The 19,499-nt window shown below is 39.9% G+C and overlaps 1 protein-coding gene across 1 annotated transcript; it reads left to right on the top strand.

Annotated features, from left to right (window-relative positions):
• The first annotated feature begins 8,203 nt into the window (after positions 1-8,203).
• LOC129757147 (ubiquitin-conjugating enzyme E2 N) lies at positions 8,204-19,090 on the top strand. Its single transcript, XM_055754274.1, has 2 exons — positions 8,204-9,737; positions 18,228-19,090. Exon 1 carries the CDS (start codon positions 8,488-8,490, stop codon positions 8,944-8,946), a length of 459 nt encoding a protein of 152 aa, XP_055610249.1. The 5' UTR covers positions 8,204-8,487; the 3' UTR covers positions 8,947-9,737; positions 18,228-19,090.
• Positions 19,091-19,499: the final 409 nt, after the last annotated feature.

The following is a 19,499-nucleotide window of genomic DNA, read 5'->3' as shown; positions in this document are numbered from 1 at the left end:
GATACAATTTGATAAGATCTTCTGGATGGGCTCCCCACCAGGTGCCAGTAATTGATCGGAGAAAATTGATTCTTTGTTGGCATTTTCCTTTCAGATACTCAATGTGGGCTCTCCAGGTACACTTGGAATCAAACCAAACCCCAAGATACATGAAACTCCTCGATTGAGTGATCGTTCTGCCTAGGAGTTGAAGCTTAGGTTGAGCAGGTCTACGTTTCTTAGAGAAAACAACCATTTCCGTTTTCTGAGGGGAAAACTCAATCCCAAGCCCCAAAGCCCAGGAAGACAATCTGTCTAAAGTATCTTGTAAAGGCCTGTGCAGATGAGACTCAGTAGATCCTGTGACAGACACTACTCCGTCATCTGCAAGTTGTCTTAGAGTGCAGCCTTCAGAGAGACAGCTGTCGATGTCACTCACATAAAAGTTGTACAAAAGTGGACTCAAACATGAACCCTGTGGGAGGCCCATGTAAGATGTTCTTCTAACTGCAAAATCTCCGTGAGCAAAGTTCAAATGTTTCTCACAAAGTAAGCTGTATAAGATGTTGTTCAATAGAGGAGGCAGACCCCGGGAGTGCAACTTGTCTGACAAAACCTCTATTGAGACTGCATCAAAAGCTCCCTTTATGTCTAGAAACACTGAAGCCATTTGCTCACGTTTTGCGTACGCCATTTGTATCTCTGAAGACAGCAAAGCAAGGCAATCGTTTGTCCCTTTGCCCCTTCGAAACCCAAATTGAGTATCTGAAAGGAGACCATTTGTTTCTACCCATTTGTCCAAACGAAACAATATCATTTTCTCCATCAATTTGCGTATACAAGACAACATCGCTATTGGACGGTAAGAGTTGGGATCAGACGCTGGTTTTCCGGGCTTTTGGATAGCAATGACTCTCACTTGTCTCCAATCTTGGGGAACAATGTTATGCTCCAAGAATTGGTTAAATAAATTTAACAAGCGAAATTTTGCAGCATCCGGAAGGTTTTTCAACAAGTTAAATTTGATTTCATCAATTCCCGGAGCTGAATTGTTGCAAGAGAGGAGGGCAAGTGAGAATTCGACCATCGAAAAGCTTGAGTCTAGACCACTATCAGACCTATCAGGAGGCACGTTCCGGATTATTTTTTGCACAGGTGTAGAATCTGGACAGACTTTCCGTGCGAATTTAAATATCCACCTATGTGAATATTCCTCACTTTCATTTGTAGATGATCGATTACGCATGCTTCGTGCCAATTTCCACAAAGTACTTAAGGATGTTTCACGCGATAACCCACTGACAAAATTCCTCCAATACGCCTTTTTCTTCCCCTTGGTTAACTTTTTAAACTGATTTTCAAGGGAAACGTAAGCTTCAAAATGGACAAGAGTTCCATGTTTTCGAAATTCTTTAAATGCTGTTGATTTGTCCTTATAAAGCTTAGAACACTGAGGGTCCCACCATGGATTAGGAGGCCTTCGATGAGATGATTCTGGGATGGGTTTTGTTTGAGCGTCAACTGCACTATCGTGTATCAGACAAGAAAGAAAGTGGTACTCCTCCAAAGGAGGTAAAACGTGCATAGAGTCGATGGCGGTTTTAATTGTGTCCGAGTACTTTTTCCAGTCGATGTGTCTTGTAAGGTCATATGTCATATTTATTGTGTTCGAAGAGCTGACCCCATTGGTGATAGTAATTTCGATAGGTAAGTGATCACTACGTTACCATTCGGATCATGGACTACCTTCCACTGGCAATCAAATGATAGTGAATTTGAGCAGAGTGAGAGGTCAATTGCACTTTGTCTTGCAGGAGGTTTAGGTACCCGTGTTTTTTCACCCGTGTTCAATACTGTTAAATTGAAACTGTCGCAAATGTCATAGATAAGAGTAGAACGACTATCGTCAATTTGTTCTCCCCAGACAGTTCCATGTGAATTGAAGTCACCCAGGATCAACCTTGGCTCAGGGAGCACTGAGCACAGGTCCTCTAGGTGATTTCGATCCACTGCAACTCTCTGAGGCCAGTACAAACTGACAACACATAAGTCCTTACCTCTTATTGTTGTATGACATGCAACAGCTTCAATTCCGCCTGATAAAGGAAGGTGAATTCTATAAAAAGAGTGGCGCTTATTGATCCCCAAAAGCACCCCTCCATAAGAATCGTCACGATCCAGACGGATAATATTAAAATTGTGGAATGAGATGTTAGATTGAGAAGATAGCCAAGTTTCGGACAATGCAAAGATATCACAGTTTGTTTTATGAAGTAAATAATTCAATGAATCCAATTTTGGAATAAGACTACGACAATTCCACTGTAGTACAGTGATATCTCCGACCTCTCGGCGTAAATTAGCCATCGAGAGATACAAACACTGAAAGGAGGGGCCAAGTTTGCATCAATTGCTTTAAAAATGTCTTTAATACAGGAAGCATTGCAAATACAATGTCTTTCACGGGTTCTGATACATTAAAACACGAAAAAAATCCGTTCAAAATGTCAGTCAACTTAAAGAGCCCAGACTGAGTCGTTGATTCTGGCATCACGTTTGGGGTTTGGGTTTGCGAAGCTCCCGCAGCTGTTGGTTTATTCTGCAGTGGTACATTTCCGCGGAAACCTGGAGGAACTTGTTTTTCCTTTTCAGCAGCAGTCGACTTTTTCTCGTTTCTATTTGAAGAGACAACCGTAGCTATTTTAGCTGGTATTTTCGGAGAAGGCGCCTTTGTTCGCTTCCGAGAGCCTCCTGCAACGAAGACTGGCTGAACTTCATCAGCCGTATCTGTGTCTTCATTGTCAACTGACAGCACAGAAAAAATGTTACAGGTCTGAGGTTGGACCGGTGGAGAGGCGCTCTTTAATATGGCGGCATAAGAACGCTTGGAGCGTTCTTTTAAAGAGCGCCTCTGTTTATCCCAGCTTGCCTGAAATGCCTCGCAGGAGGAGATATCATGGGGTGAGCCCCCGCAATAGACGCATTTTTGCTCAACTGCTGAGCATGCTCCTTCCCCATGATTCTCCCCACAATGCAAGCATCGCTTCTTGTTGCAGCAATGCGAAGCAGTATGCCCCAACTTGATGCAATTCTTGCATTGCATTGGGCGAGGCACATAAAGGCGTACTGGAAGCCTTAAAATTCCGTCAATCAAGACGTAATGAGGGAGGGCTGTTCCTGCAAATGTAACCCGAATCGAGGCTGAAGGCGAATACTTGGTAACGCCATCAACGACGGAGGCAGTCATGAGTTGGCGACAATCCAAGATTCCGACCGAAGTCGAATCAAGGCTCTTGAACTTACCTACGCCGTGAGACTTAACGTATTCAGCCTCCAAACTCGATTCGGTGATCACACCCTCGATCTCTACGTCTCGAGATGGAATATAAAGCTGATACTCTAAATTAAAAAAATTACTGGCAAGAATTCCGTTTGCGGCCTTCCGGTCGGCCACAACAACGCGCAATTTGTTCGGACGTACTTTGGAAACACTGGTAACGGAGGGCCACCTAGCCAGATCTTTCGTGATCTGCACTAAATTTAATGGTTTTCCGTTAGTTTTGGGCCGGATGAAAACCACCCCCGGCCCAGAAGAGGATGAATTATCAGGATAAACTCGGAGTCGGGTTGTTTTTCCCGCAGCTGCAGATGGAGTAGCAATATCAACTGGCGGAGAAGGATGAGCATTCGAAGAACCAGCTACAGCTGAATCCTCCAGATGCTCCTCATCCTCATAGATGATTTGCTCACCATCCACCTCTGGCGGGTCCGACCCCCCGCCTTCGCTCATATTTCATGAAAATAAAAGCGAAGCTCAATTTGATCGAAATATATAATAGAGAAAAAATAGAATTAGAAATAGAGAAAAGTAAGAAAAGTATAACAAACTTGATTTTTGTTTTGATTGGCTCCTTCAGTGGTGATCCCAACCACGTGGTCCTTCTTCGAAGATGGCTGCCACGTCAAGTCTCGGCTCGAGCAAGAACGACCAGATTGATGATGATGATGAGTCAAACAATGGCGGCGGCCCTCGTGGTGACCAGTTGAGGGCAGTCAGCTAGCCAGAAAAAAACCTTTTTTTTTTGTCGACCAACACTATAATAGCACCACTTTGGCGAGCTGGGGTCTGCCTTTGGCAGAAAAACGTATAGCGCGGTACAAAACACCGTATTAAACGCCCGAACGGAACGAAACACCCGGATATATTGGACGAAATCTCGAAACGCGACTGTTCACTATGAGCGATACGAGACGAAATGATTTTTTTTTTATATAAAAAAAAGAAAGCGTGTTATAATACTACCCCAATCTACCTTAATAGAGAAAGCACTGCCATATAGGGTTACTTAACATATACAATTAAGCTAGAGAGAGAGAGACACGTCCGACCAGTCAATCACACAAAACTGTACTTTGTAATTGAGTCCCAAATATATATCTAAACCGTACGCACGTGAGTTTTATTACCGCTTACTGTAAAATACTACAACAAAATTTGCTCAGTATATATTTCTGAGCAAAAATCTTACCGCGAAATGTTGCATATCGCCAAAAAGACAAACCGCGGAGACTCATACCGCAAAATATAAAACCGCCAAACAAGACCATTTGCCAAATGGTAAACCGCCAAACCGACCAAACCGCCAATTGTCATGCCGCGTTTTAGGTCCTTTTGCCAAATGGTAAACCGCCAAAATAGCATACCGCCAAACACTATACCGCTGATGTGAAAACCGCGGACAGAGGTACAACCAAAGTTATCTCAAAAACGCTTCTCAGTTACGCAAAATGAGAAAAGGCAATAATCGTGTTTTGGGTTTTTTGGTAAACTTGGATTCCGTTATACACTTGGAACAAACTTTTCTTTTAAATCTTTTTCAAACTCATACTACTGAATATGGTTAATTAAAGTGTAAAGTAACGAAAGTATGGCATTTGGCATAAAGACCATTTGACATACACGCAGCGAAAAGATTTTTTTATTTCAAAGGAAAGTGCAGCGAAAACAAAGGAAAATTTCCTTTGATTTTGGGATAAATAAAAATTTCTTTGTTTCAAATGCATTTTCGTTTGTTTCAAAGAATTTTTCTTTTGAAAAATCTTTGATTCAAAATATTGATACTTTGAAACAAAAAACAGTTTCTTTTGATTCAAGGTTGCTTTCTTTTGCCACAAGATAATTTAATTTAGATTTAAAAGCATTTATTCATTGAACCATTTTCTATTTATTCCAATTGGAAGCATTATTTTCTGTTGTTTTGAAATTACTATTAGGAATTTCAAATAATAAAAAGAAAGGATTTCAAATTTAAAATTTATTTTTAAATGGTCATTTGGCATAATGGCCATTTAGATAGACTTTGTATAAGGTTCAACTTTAATTTTTGCGGCGTTGCCCTAAACATCAAGGATGCAGGGGGTAAAGCAGCCCAAAGCCTCGCACGCGCCCGTGTCTGTTATAGTAGTTAAATATTGCGGTTACTGGGAAAATTTCTAATCGCGCGACGGTAGCCTTCCGTGCGGTAGGCTAGCCGGAGCAGTAAACACAGTTAAAAAATTCACTCTTACTCACTAATTTCATTGAAAAGTGAAGAAGTAAATTCTTGAATCAATCATCAAATCATAATTTTGCAAGAGAGGACAAAACATGAAGTCATCGGAATGAAATATTATTATTCTTAGTATTCATTGAGATTGAATTAATTACGAGCGTTAACATCCCAGACAAAACAAAAAACAATCTACATTATTGAAAACACATTTTCCATAGCCTGAGAATTAACGAATTTGGCATGACGAAGACTTTTGATGGGAAAAATGCGTCTTTGATACTTTATATGCTGGTCGAATTAAATTATGTTGTCGTTAAAACGTAACAAATCGTATATGAGAAGTTAAAAAAAGGAATTGTGTACGGTGAATAACCTATTATAGGAAAAAATACCATGCGCATCGCAATAAAAAGAACTGCGCACTCATAACTGCGAAATTTGTGCGATCTGTCAAATCAGTATAAAATCTGACGGTTTTCTACACGCTAACCGCTTTTCAGTTAAACTTTATACGGATAACTCCGACTACAAAACATGCACAAAATCCAACATTCAATGAATGATCGCTACCGTGTCGTCGAATTCTAAACTTATTTAAACAACTACAGGTTTTCATTTTTTTTTCGTGAATTTGTCCGCTGATTGCCCGCATCGCAAACAGGTTTTTTTTTATTATTCATTTTTTCGTTATTTTGACCGCTGATTGACCAAGCTCAAGGCAAACACAATTTTTTGATTTATAAACAATAGATAATCCGATGATAATATTTGGTATACATGTTTGTTTGACAACTTTTTATTAAATCATCTTTCAATGTTTTCCGCTTGTTCATCCGATTTAATTTCAGTCGATAAATAATCCTTAAATCTTGCACAAAAAAAATCCCCAGCACTGTTTTCTGGCTCAATGTTCAAGCTCTAAAGTGAACGCTCCTTCAATCCAACAAAACAACATTGAACTCGATGCCCGAAGGATCGCGATAAACGGTATGAATGACTTGAATTTCGTTAATAATTAGTTAGTTTTCTAACTAGAAACACGATTCACCAAAGCATTGAAATAAATTGCACCTAATCATAAATTCATATGACCAGCTAAAAAAATTATCTGTTTGAACTATAACAACAATCACAATACCTTCCTTGATTGAGTTTTCAATAAGAAAGGTAAAAGCTCTGCACTGAACCAAACCTGGCTATGAAATTTAAAAGATCGATCCAATAAATCTTATAGTTCTGGTACTAATAGAAGCTATAGATAAATCCAATAAAAATTATAAGAAAGTCCAATGGATTACAAAAATTATCTGTGCCAAGCAAAGCATACAAGAATTTCCTATAAATTTCATCAGTTTGAAAAAAAGGTCATTTGGCGGGATAATTCGTCCTTTCCGTGTACTTGAGTTCGTTTCAAGTTTGTTGGTTTTTCGATTGGTAAGTAAATTGTTTTCAATGTGATTATCGAAATAGAAATTGCTAAATTTCAAAATGCGCCGTGGAAATTGATGATATATGTATCCTTCTTTAGGTAAATCTTTGTATCCCAGAGGGGGAGCAGCCCAGAAGAAAAACTCCGGATTTGAGCGACTGCGAGTACGATTTTATACTACAACAGAACAGGTAATCCGTGATTTTAAAAATTAATTTATGTTGAAATTGAAATTGTGGTTTGCTTTTAGATTACATCAAATTGTCAGAATAGTCGGAAAAAAATAAAGCTAATGCAGTCTACAGACGGAAACACCAGATAGCAATACTAAATGTGGTCAGCGGCCAACACCTTAACCACAACCGATTTCAACGAAAAATTTGAGCATATCCCAGATGAACTGTCGGTACATTGCTAGTCCTCCAGAAAGCAGTGAATTGTGTGTGAAATTGGCGATCGAGTTTGTTTGGTAGACGAGAATAAAATGTATTAACCATCAATAAAAACTTCAAATAATTATTCAACTTGGAAATAAATTTGAATAAAACTAATAAACTGAACGAGCATATTTTATTACGCGATAAAATCATTCATTTCATTACATTGAACAATAAATTTTATGAATTTGGCTTGCTTTAAAATTCATTGGAATTCCTATAAATTCAATCCTTTCTCTATTGATAAAAAGTATTGGATTTTCTAGTAGTGCGAAAATACTAGAATTTCTAATAAAGCTTATAGCCCGATTTTGTTCAGTGTGGGACAAAATGCTTGGATCGATTGGAATCGATTTTGACAGTTCTTTTGCTCGATGGGAGTTATTAAGCAAACACTAGCGACACCATGTCCTCCATAGAAAAGTTTCGATTAGTTAGGGAGCTTTTGGAAAGCTTTTGAAAACGGCCATACATTTGTCCTAACTCCGAAACGTCAAAAAATTTACCTGGCAAGGCGGATTGGAATTTTGTGTTTCAGATGTCACTTCTCTTTTATACAGGTTCACTATATAATGTAGAACACTGCTCATTTTTTCCTTGAATACTGTAATTTTTTTTACAGTGGTACCCTACGGGAGCCCAAATCAGCTATCGCAGAAATAGAAAAAAAGAGTGGATCAGCAATACTTCCTAAATTGAAACGCTGCATGTTTGTCGTGTACCTTTAGTTCTCTCATTTGCCAATTGACGCATGTCATTTTCGTGGCGCTGTGATCTGCGGAACATTTTTTGCCTCTTCATCGCCCGCAGAGCGAAAAAAGAGACGTCTTCGTTCGCTGGTACGTCGGTCGCCATCATTTTGTTCAAATATTCGATTCCAATTACAAAAGCTTAAAGCTGGTGGATAGTTTTCAAATTATTTGAAATTACTTGTCGAGAAGTTAGACACCCCGTAAAGCCAACGATTAATCGGTATCGAAAGTGTATCGCGCTGGGATCTTGATTCCAATATCCGCGTGAAAATTATCCGCAGTGCTGAACGTGAAAAAAGAGGAAGGTGTAAAGTCCGTCAGCTAAAGAGGTGACAAAGATGGCTGCTCTACCCCGTAGAATAATCAAAGAAACTCAACGTTTGATGCAGGAACCTGTGCCTGGGATCAGCGCTGTTCCGGACGAGCAAAATGCGCGATATTTTCACGTGATTGTATTTGGCCCCGAAGATTCACCCTTCGAGGGTGGTCTTTTTAAGCTGGAACTATTCCTGCCGGAAGATTATCCGATGTCGGCACCGAAAGTACGATTTATCACTAAAATCTATCATCCAAACATCGATCGATTGGGTCGAATTTGCCTGGACATCCTGAAAGACAAATGGAGCCCAGCACTGCAGATCCGTACCGTTTTGCTGTCCATCCAAGCCTTGCTAAGTGCCCCGAACCCAGATGATCCATTAGCCAACGACGTAGCCGAGCTATGGAAAGTCAACGAGGCAGAGGCAATCCGAAACGCTAAAGAGTGGACACAGCGATACGCTATTGTGGATAATTAAAATAAACAAGAGTTCGAGGAAATTAAGCAAGATCAATAACCGTTGAATGTGTAGAACTGGCGCGACTTTTATTAAATTAATTTTACAAACAAGAACATTAACAAATTTCACTTGAGAATAAAGAAATCAGCAAAATGAGATATATTCCGACCCCAGAAGAGAATGTATGCAACCCAATGCAGCGAATAATTAGAAGAAAAAAAAACAAAAATTGGACCTTTTCGGCGTTTGTTGTTATCGATGGAAATTGCAGGCAATCTTTCATTCTTATGTTTGCCCAAATCTGCTCCAAAGATTGCGTTCATCAATCTCGATATATCGGCATCAGAATCGAGCCTTCAAATTCTTGAACGATGGCAACAAATAAAAACATACACCCCGAGAGCCGTGAAAGAAGAGAACAGCTGAACTGCAGCAGACAACAAAGAGCAAAACAACATCAATGCGTGTGAAAATTCTTCGGTTACAAAAAGAAAGCTGGAGGTCAGTGTTAGTCGTAGCCGTAGCCCGCCGCAGGCCAGGGGAGCAGCGAGGGAGAAGGGAAAGCACTTTTGATTGATTTTTCTACAGCACTCGCAAACTCATGCATTGCCACTGCCTGCTGCTGCTGTCCGTATTGTTGTTTCGAGAAGGTTCCTACTCATCAGTGGCAAAACAGAAGCAACAGTATAATAGTAACAACAACAGTAACGTCGAAAAAGGCAACGTTTTAATCGCGAAATGCGCCACCACCAAACACCATCACCACCATCCCTCTCATTCGCTGTCCCTGCTTTGGAGAAAATTGAAAGGTAAGTTGAACCGTTTTTGAAAATAGTCTGACAATATCATTTGAGCCCTTTTTCGTTTATCATGCAATGGAAACATGTTGGTTAAGGTGGTTGAGATCCTTTTCTTGATTTGGTTGTAGTAAACATAAGTCCATCGCTCGTTGTTAGTAAGTTTACAAAAATACTGTAAAGCTTAAACTTCGTATCAAGATTTCATCTTGGAAGTCATTTGATAAAGATTTCGTGGTTTTCACCTTCATTAAAGCCCACATTTTAAAAAAATCAACCGAGGGATCTTTTCTTGGTTTTGTAGTAGTGTTTATGTTGAGACTTTCATTGTTTTTGGGTTTACAATGCTTTTTCGTTAAACTGCAAGTCAAAACCTCTTTAAATCTTGGGTCAAGTTAATACATTTTGGAAGTCATTTTATGAAGATTGTAATGTATACTTACAGATTTTATCTACTTCCTATTCATAAACATAGACGTATACGAAACAATCGGCAAGAGCCAATATTATCCAGAAAAATTTTATCCCCTAGTCCTCCTAGTTCAGTGAAACAGTTTTTGGTACTCCTATTAATAAATAAACGTTGGTTGATTCAGTAATATTTTAGTGGGCTTTTCTGCTACATGATTTAAGGTTCACTCTAGCTTTCAATATAGATAACTACAAAACGAGAGTGGTCGGAGACTGCACATCTTCCAATGCACTCCAGAACAGATCCCATTTAAAACCCGAACTAATTGATTTTCTAGAACTTACATATAAAAAAAATCCTTTTATTTTTGAAGTTGTTCAACTTAACTTCCACGTATAAGAACAGAAATTATCAATGAGTTCATTAGATAACACTTACATATTTACTACCTTACCTAATGATTTTCTCCCTTATTTGCTTACTTATTTAATTAGTTCCTTACATATTTACTTACTTGATCTCTTGCGTATTTACTTATTTACTTGCTTACTTACTTACCTGTTAAATTATTTACTTATTTACTTACTGATTTGCACATTTATTTATTCCATTAATTATTCACCTACTTTCCTTTTTACTTACTTACTTAGTTACGTATTGGCTTACTTACTTATTTCCTTATTTATTTTATAACTTTCTTAATTTACTTACTAACATATTTACTTACGGTCTTGCATCAGTTGTGACTAGTGGACGTGTTTTTTTTTTCTACTATTGCACCGGGAAAAAGTTTAGTGCGAGAAGTTTTGTTACCCAGCAAATCCGGGTGTGAACACCGTGGGGTTGTTAGATTCCCGATAAGACCTAGGTGAGTGAGTCTGGATTGTCGCTATCGGATCACCATCGAATCCGATCAGACCAGTTCATCGCTTTTGTCTCCATCATCGCCATCTTCATCTTACCGGTTGAAGACAAAAGACCTTGCTGTTGTGGTTAATCGACGTCGACCAGCAAAAAACCACGTTGTTGGCGGGATTGGTACAGTGCGTACCAGATAAGTATCGACGTTTTATTTTTTTCTTTCTTTCTCCAAAAATTGGCTGTTGTATCCTTTTTTTTTTTTTTTTTTTTTAAACATTTTCCTCCATTATCAGAACTGAATTTTTTTCACCATTATCATAATTTTATTTACATCACAGTTTAATTAATTTTTATTAGCAATATATTTAATAAATCTGGTTTCGCTCTCTACCCAAACCCGTTATGCCGGAACGCAACCGCATAACGGATGACGACGGCGAGGACGATAAACATCCTCCTTTTCGGGAAGAATCATTGTCCCAGGAATTAAGAATGGAAAGTTATTCCCCCAATCCCCCCATGTACGTTTCGGACACGGAAGATTCCCCTTCCCCCGTTTCCCAACCAATTGAAAAACCCTTTCTATTCGGCACTCCCTCTTCTTCCACAAATCAAGCTAATTCCTCCCCTGAAAATGTTACAACATTGCCGAAACTTCCCCCTCGTCGTCGGGTTAACCAGAATGAATCGACGGGACCCTGGGTAGTGTATTTCCGGTCCAAATCGAAACCCCTAAATGTCATTTCAATTTCCCGAGACCTCGACCGATCGTACTCTTCCGTAGTCAGCTACCAGCCGATGAGTCGGAACAAAATGCGCGTTGTTGTTGGTAGCTTGAAGGAAGCAAACGCCATTGCTTGTGACGAGAGGTTTACGATCGAGTACCGCGTTTACGTTCCCGCTCGTGACGTGGAAATCGACGGAGTGGTAACCGAAGAGGGTTTGACCGTCGATGACCTAATGGAATCAGGGGTTGGCCGATTCAAGGATCCTGCTCTTCCAACGGTCAAGGTGTTGGATGCGCGTCAACTAAAGTCAGCATCTGGCGAGGGGGAAAAACGGAAGTTTTCCCTGTCGAACTCTTTTCGGGTTACCTTTTCCGGCACTGCACTTCCTGATTACGTTGCGATCGGGAAGGTTCGTCTACCTGTGAGACTTTATGTGCCTTCGGTCATGTTCTGCCAGAATTGCAAGCAGTTGGATCATACGGCCGCCTACTGCTGCAATCAGGCACGCTGCTCTAAGTGCGGGGAGAAGCATGAGGAAGCTTCGTGTACAACACCAGCAGCAAACAGGTGTTTATATTGCACTGGGGAAGCATCCCATGCTCTCTCGGCGTGCCCTAAGTACATATCGCGCCGGGAAAAAATCAAGACTTCTCTGAAAAATCGAGTAAAAATGTCCTATAGAGACATGGTTCTGAAGTCTTTGCCAATCGTCTCAGAGAACCAGTTTGACCTTCTAAGCGAAAATGAGTCCGGAGGGGAGGATCCATGTGAAGGAACATCAACTGGGCCATTTTTAAAAAATAATGTTTCACAGGCTCCAAAAAGGAAACGCATTACTAAAACACAAACCGGATTAGCTGCCAGCAAAATTAAAATTAAAAGAAATCCTCAAAGTGGAAATAGTAATTCTGCCCCTCCTATTCAGAGTCCTCCGGGTTTTAATCCGTCCCCGAAGGACTTTCCTCCACTTTCCGGGAAGTCAAAACCCCAGGCTTTCCTTCAGAATTCCGGCCCATCAGTAGCTAACAGGAATGCAACAATTCCCAGAGAAACTGCATCTGATCCATCGACGAATGGTTTTCCCAGCTTTTCGGCTGATGGTAAGATGAAATTCTCGGAAATTGTTGCGTTCATCCTGGACTTTTTCAGTGTACCAGCAGGATGGAGGACTATGATAAATATGTTTGTACCCCTTTTGAGAGAATTCTTGAAAAAGAAAGCTCTCACTATGACCCTCATCGCAGAAGCAATTTCTTTCGATGGATAATTCATCCAATGAGGGGAGAGAAATTGTTTCTGTATTGCAATGGAACTGCAGAAGTATTTTACCAAAATTAGACTCATTTAAAATATTGGTACACAATTTGAATTGTGATGTGTTCGCCTTATGCGAAACTTGGCTTTCTCCAAACGTAGATTTCACCTTCCACAGCCACAACATAATTCGCCTGGATCGTGATGGTCAAAGAGGGGGTGGCGTTCTTTTGGGGATCAAGAAATGCCACTCGTTCTATCGTATTCCACTACAACCATCTCCGGGTATTGAAGTCGTTAGTTGCCAAGCTAGAATAAAAGGTCAAGACCTTTGTCTAGCCTCGGTTTATATTCCGCCATCTTCAAGCGTTAGCCGGAACCAATTGGCGAATATTATTTCACTTCTCCCAGAACCCCGGCTAGTTCTGGGAGACTTCAACTCCCACGGCGTGGGCTGGGGTAGCTCACGTGATGATGATCGTGCTAACATTATTTATGAGCTGTGCGACGACTTCAACATGACTGTCTTAAACAATGGGGAAGTGACTCGAATTAATGGATCCCAATCACAGCATAGTATTTTAGACCTTTCTTTAGCCTCTTCCTCTCTGAGTTTGGATTGTACGTGGAAGGTAATCCAAGACCCTCAGGGAAGCGATCATTTGCCTATCAATATTTCTATCATCAGTGGTCGTAGTCCACCCGAAGAGATCAATATTCCTTATGACCTCACAAGGAATATAGATTGGAAAAAGTATGCATCGGGTGTCATTGAAGCCATCGATTCAACAGACGAACTACCTCCGGAAGCAGAGTACAGTTTTATATCCGGGACAATTGTAGACTGCGCAATCGAGGCACAGATCAGACGGAATGAAAGCTCGACGATACAAAAACGGCCTCCCACTCCGTGGTGGGATGGAGATTGCTCGCGCGCGCGAGCTGAAAAGTGCAAGGCGTTTGTCGAGTTTCGCAGAACCGGATTGCCAGAGAAGTTCCAATGTTACCTGGCCTTGGAACGCAAGTTCAAGAACCTGATCAGGGGCAAGAAACGTGGATACTGGCGGCGATTCGTGGATGGGTTATCTCGAGAAACGTCTCTGCGCACACTTTGGCAAACAGCACGAAACATGCGTAATCACACTCCCTCGAACGAAAGTGAGGAAAGTTCGAGTCGATGGCTATTAAAGTTCGCGAAAAAGGTCTGCCCGGACGCAGCACCAGCTCTGAAAATATATCGGGATACAGAGAATAGCTCCGAAACCGAGGATAAATTCTCGATGGTCGAACTTTCACTTGCGCTCTGGTCCTGCAACAATTCAGCTCCCGGACTGGACAGAATCAAATTCAACTTGTTGAAGAATCTGCCAGATCCCGCTAAAAAACGTCTATTGAATTTATTCAATAAGTGTTTGGAACTGAACATTGTTCCGCATGACTGGAGACAAGTGAAAGTCATCGCCATACAAAAACCGGGAAAACCAGCTTCTGAATACAATTCGTATAGGCCGATTGCAATGCTCTCGTGTCTCCGGAAATTGCTCGAAAAAATGATTCTCTTTCGGCTGGATAAATGGGTTGAATCAAACAATCTGTTGTCAAGTACACAATTTGGATTCCGTAGAGGCAAGGGCACGAACGACTGTCTAGCATTACTTTCATCAGACATTCAATTGGCGTTTGCCCAAAAAGAGCAGATGGGGGCAGTATTCCTGGACATCAAAGGGGCATTCGATTCGGTGTCCATAGAAGTGCTATCTAGTAATCTTAACTCTTGCGGACTTTCACCAATTTTGAACAATTTTCTATATAACCTGTTGTCTGAAAAAATCATGCATTTTAGCCATGGAGAAACCAAAGTTGAACGAATTAGTTACATGGGTCTACCCCAAGGCTCATGTTTAAGCCCCCTGCTATACAACTTTTATGTCCGAGAAATCGATAGTTGTATGGCACAAAATTGCACGCTACGACAGCTTGCGGATGACTGTGTTATTCATATCACAGGTAAAACAGACACTCAAATAAAACCTCCTTTGCAAGAAACTCTAAATAACTTATCACACTGGGCCAGGAATCTAGGTATCGAGTTTTCGCCTAGTAAAACCGAGTTAGTAGTTTTTTCAAGGATGCATTCCCCTCCTCAAATAGAGCTCCTTATGATGGGTAGAACTCTAACTCAATCTCTTAGTTTTAAATATTTGGGTGTCTGGTTCGACTCTAAATGCCTCTGGGGAAAACATATTAGGTACTTGACACAAAAATGCCAAAAGAGAATCAATTTTCTTCGAACGATTACTGGAACCTGGTGGGGTGCTCATCCACAGGACCTCATCAGGTTATACCAAACAACGATACTGTCGGTCATAGAATATGGAAGCTTTTGCTTTGAGTCCGCCGCGAAAACCCACTTGATTAAACTAGAACGAATACAGTATCGTTGTTTGCGTATTGCCATGGGTTTTATGCAATCGACACATACGATGAGTCTCGAAGTACTGGCGGGAGTAATGCCGTTGAAAAATCGGTTCTTCGATTTATCGCTACGTTTCCTAATTCGAAGTGAAACTATGAATCCTTTGGTGATAGAAAATTTGGAAAGGCTTATGAATATTAATTCGCAAGTAAAATATGTAAATAATTATAAAACTTTAAGTCAATTAGAAATAAATCCTTCTTTATTAAATTCGGACACGAGTCACTTTTACCCAATTAGCAGTTCCTTGATAAAATTCGATCTGTCCATGACCGCTGACATCCGTGGAATACCAGATCACGTCCGACCCAACATCATTCCTTCAATCTTTGCTTCAAAAGTACGTGAAATTGATCCTATAAAAATGTTCTTTACTGATGGTTCTAGAATCGACAACGCGACTGGCTTCGCAGTGTATAATGAGGGCTTTGAAGCTTCGTTCAAGCTTCGAGAGCCATGCTCCGTTTACACTGCTGAGCTAGCCGCTATTTACTGCACCTTGGAACACATTCGCACACTGCCCGTAGACCACTATTTCATCTATTCGGATAGTCTCAGCTCCGTTGAGGCGATTCGATCGATGAAACTGATGAAGCGCTCTTCCCATTTCTTGCTGGAAATTTCAGGGATATTGGGCGCTCTGATCGAAAATTCGTATAGGATTACCTTAGCTTGGATCCCGTCTCATTGTCTTATACAAGGCAATGAGAAGGCGGACTCATTGGCTAAGGTGGGCGCGTTACAAGGTGAAATCTTTGAGAGGATAATAACTTACAATGAATATTTTTCAATACCTCGCACTTTAGCGATTAACGCTTGGCAGTCTAGCTGGGACAATGGCACAAAGGGACGTTGGCTCCATACGATTATCCCTAAGGTTCCGACGAAGGCATGGTTCAAGCATTTTAACTTAAGTCGCGACTTCATTCGCGTGATTTCTCGGCTCATGTCAAATCACTGCCGGCTTGACGCGCACTTGTTTCGTATTAATCTCGCTGCAACCAATGTTTGCGTTTGTGGGGATGGCTACCACGACATCGATCATGTTGTATGGACGTGTGAAAGGTATGGTCAAACGAGGGCTTGGCTACTGGATACCCTTAGGGCCCGAGGTAGATTACCTGGTGTTCCAATTCGAGACATTCTGGCAAACTTAGATTTTGGATATTTGTTCCCAATTTACAAATATCTCAAGCTGTCTGATTCGGTCGTTTAGTCTGCTTACCCACGTAAACTTTCCCCTTGTGTGTTCTTCATTTAATGTATGTTTTGTTGTTTATTTATTAGTACCACCTCTCATCCAACGGGTTCGACACATTCCTGAAGAAGGTTGGCCAGAAGGTCGGAAACCGATATCAAACCGTAGCTACCGAAACCACAGCTACAGGAGGCCACCACCGGACCCTAATGGAAAACTGATGTTGGAGAATAACCCCTATAAACCCCTTCCTTTTTCATTATTTAAAGTTTTTTTTTTTTTAACTGTTGAGTCGCCGCGACTATTACGGCCCCCTTCCCTACTAACCAGTGAAACAGATACCCTCGGCACATTTAGACTTTATAAAAGTAAAAGGCCTTTAATAAACTAGTTGTAAATAAAAAAAAAAATATTTACTTACTTACTTATTTTATTAATTGGTTATTTGCTTCATTATTTATTTACATACTTACTCACTTTCTAACCTACTCAAAAATTTCTTGAAGACCATCCTTGCTCAGAAATCATCCTAAGATTTGCTACAAAATATGTTACTTAAATGTTCTTTTTTTCTATTTGAGTCAAACTGCTGTTCCACCATGGGTGCACGGAATAACCGCAGTTTCAGCCTTAGTCCGTGCTTACATACATTAGCGTAATTATTAGTTCGACAAATTTCCAATGCAGCGTTCATCATGAACTGTTATGAAGTGAACGTATTGCGTCTGTTGATGAAAGTAAATTTTGGAAGAACGAATCAACCAGGTGGACTAGTTTACTACAGAAATTCTGGCATCCGTGCATATACCTGTGCAGCTAGCAACATTTTGACGTTCTTATAATATGCCTAGTCAGTTATATGAGGAATCACATTTTCTCGATTTTCGGTTGATTTTTCCCATTAGATAACTGGCGCTTATTTAATCAATTGATGATCATTTTTTATTTATAAAAGCTTTAAAATGACCTTCCAAACTCGCTATCGTGCTTTTTACAACTGATATCACTAGAATTTAACGTTTCAAGGCCGCTTACTACGCTATGCTGTCTTCTGTCTTCCTTCTCTTAAATTTCGCCGTCAGCTTGCCGCAGTTTTTTAAACGCTACAAAACGAAAAAAAGAATAACAAATATATAGTCAAAACACGGTCGATGGTGTAACCTCAGAACGTGCCACATTAGGTATTACCTAATAGGCGTATGCTTCAACGTATGCTTGCCTGTTATGGGATTATCGTATTATTTTTAGTTACTTCCTCTGTTTTTTAATCGATACCGTTGAAATAACTTGCCAATTCGTAGAGGCATAATGATGATTTTTAACAGTATTTTTATCTTCTTTTGAAAGGTCTCAGAACAAAAGTTTACGTACTTTTTAACTTTTTTTTGTTGAAAATGAAAGATTTGTGTACGCAAAACCTTAATTGAATAATTAGCTTTTCTAAACGGCTCAACGGCATTCTCTTGATATTATCAAATTTTGGTGTAATCCCTAGATGTACGTATTATTTAAGATTCTTGTTTTTCCGTTTTATAGTTTCCATTACATTTTTCAACTCCCAACTTTCTTGCAGATCAAACGTCGCATCGAATACTTTGAATCATCCCGGCACGAATTGCTACAAGAACCGACTATCTGACCGACACCGACGGAAACAAGTTTCAATCTTTGGATCTTAGACCAGCTTATTTTTCACGCGATGCGTCGTTTTAAGTCTAATAGAAATAATAAATATAGTGGATGAAACATCATATTTAAACCAGCAACAACATCTCAGCCGACCCACAGTAACAAAAAAAAATACATCTCGTACTCGATTTGATTATCACCGAATGCGATCTGAAATGTCCTGTATCTGTATTCACATTCACAATTCATAAGTGGTTTTTCGAAGAGTTATGAAGAACAAGGACGAAAACGTGATTATTCCAGCTAGTACTAGACTAGGCTAGAGTCATTTCCCCATTCTCTCTGAATGTTCTCATGTTTTTGTGTGCGTCTAAAAGACTTTGTTTTTTTTTACTTTGGTTTCGTTTTCGTTTTTCATCTTTGTTCCGACGTTGCGTATAGATATCCCGAAATAATTAAAAAAAAGCCGCATTACTTGTATTTGCAAACATGATTCTAGATGTTTGAGCAAACAAAGGCTAAAAATCTACAATAGCAACATAGAGGAAAAAAACAAAAAAAAAGGAAGCAAAAACTACACTAAAGCTATTACGACTAAAAGGTGAAACACAGTTTAAGTAATCGAAGGAGTATAAATATTACTACTACTATTAATTAATCAGCTCTATTTAGAAAATCCAATACAATTGAGTAAGAACAAAAGAGAGTGTAAAACTGCAAGATTAATTATAACGATAAATTTATTATTACTGCAAGCAGATATAAGGATTGTACATTAGAAAATGGAATAAAATCACTTTAGAAAAATTAAGCCGTTTCATATTTAGTTCTATACATTCCGAACATAGTTCCAAAACAGTTAGAAACAAAATTAACCGTACACCCATTTAATTTTCATAATGACTGAATTTAGAGGCATTGAATTAAAATTCAATAAAATCTTCTTTTTATTTTCTTACAATTAACACTCGAAGGCACCTAACGTGCGTTTTAGTTACACCAAAGGCCAGGTCCAGAAAAAGTAGAATCGTCTGATCCTGCACCTTATTAATTCATATAGTATTCCGTCTCACGACATAACTTGACGAACATAATTCCTAAAATTCACTCGGTCCAAGGCAACCGTTCAATAATTTCTCGGACACCTCACGTTCGCCAGATCACGCTCCACTTGGTCTAACCACCTCGCTCTTTGCGCCCCTGCTCGTCTTGTTCC

The sequence above is a fragment of the Uranotaenia lowii genome, chromosome 3 (assembly GCF_029784155.1).
Source record: "Uranotaenia lowii strain MFRU-FL chromosome 3, ASM2978415v1, whole genome shotgun sequence".
Lineage (NCBI taxonomy): Eukaryota > Metazoa > Arthropoda > Insecta > Diptera > Culicidae > Uranotaenia > Uranotaenia lowii.
The sequence above is the reverse complement of the archived record's forward strand: the minus strand, read 5'-3'. Positions and strand labels throughout refer to the sequence as shown.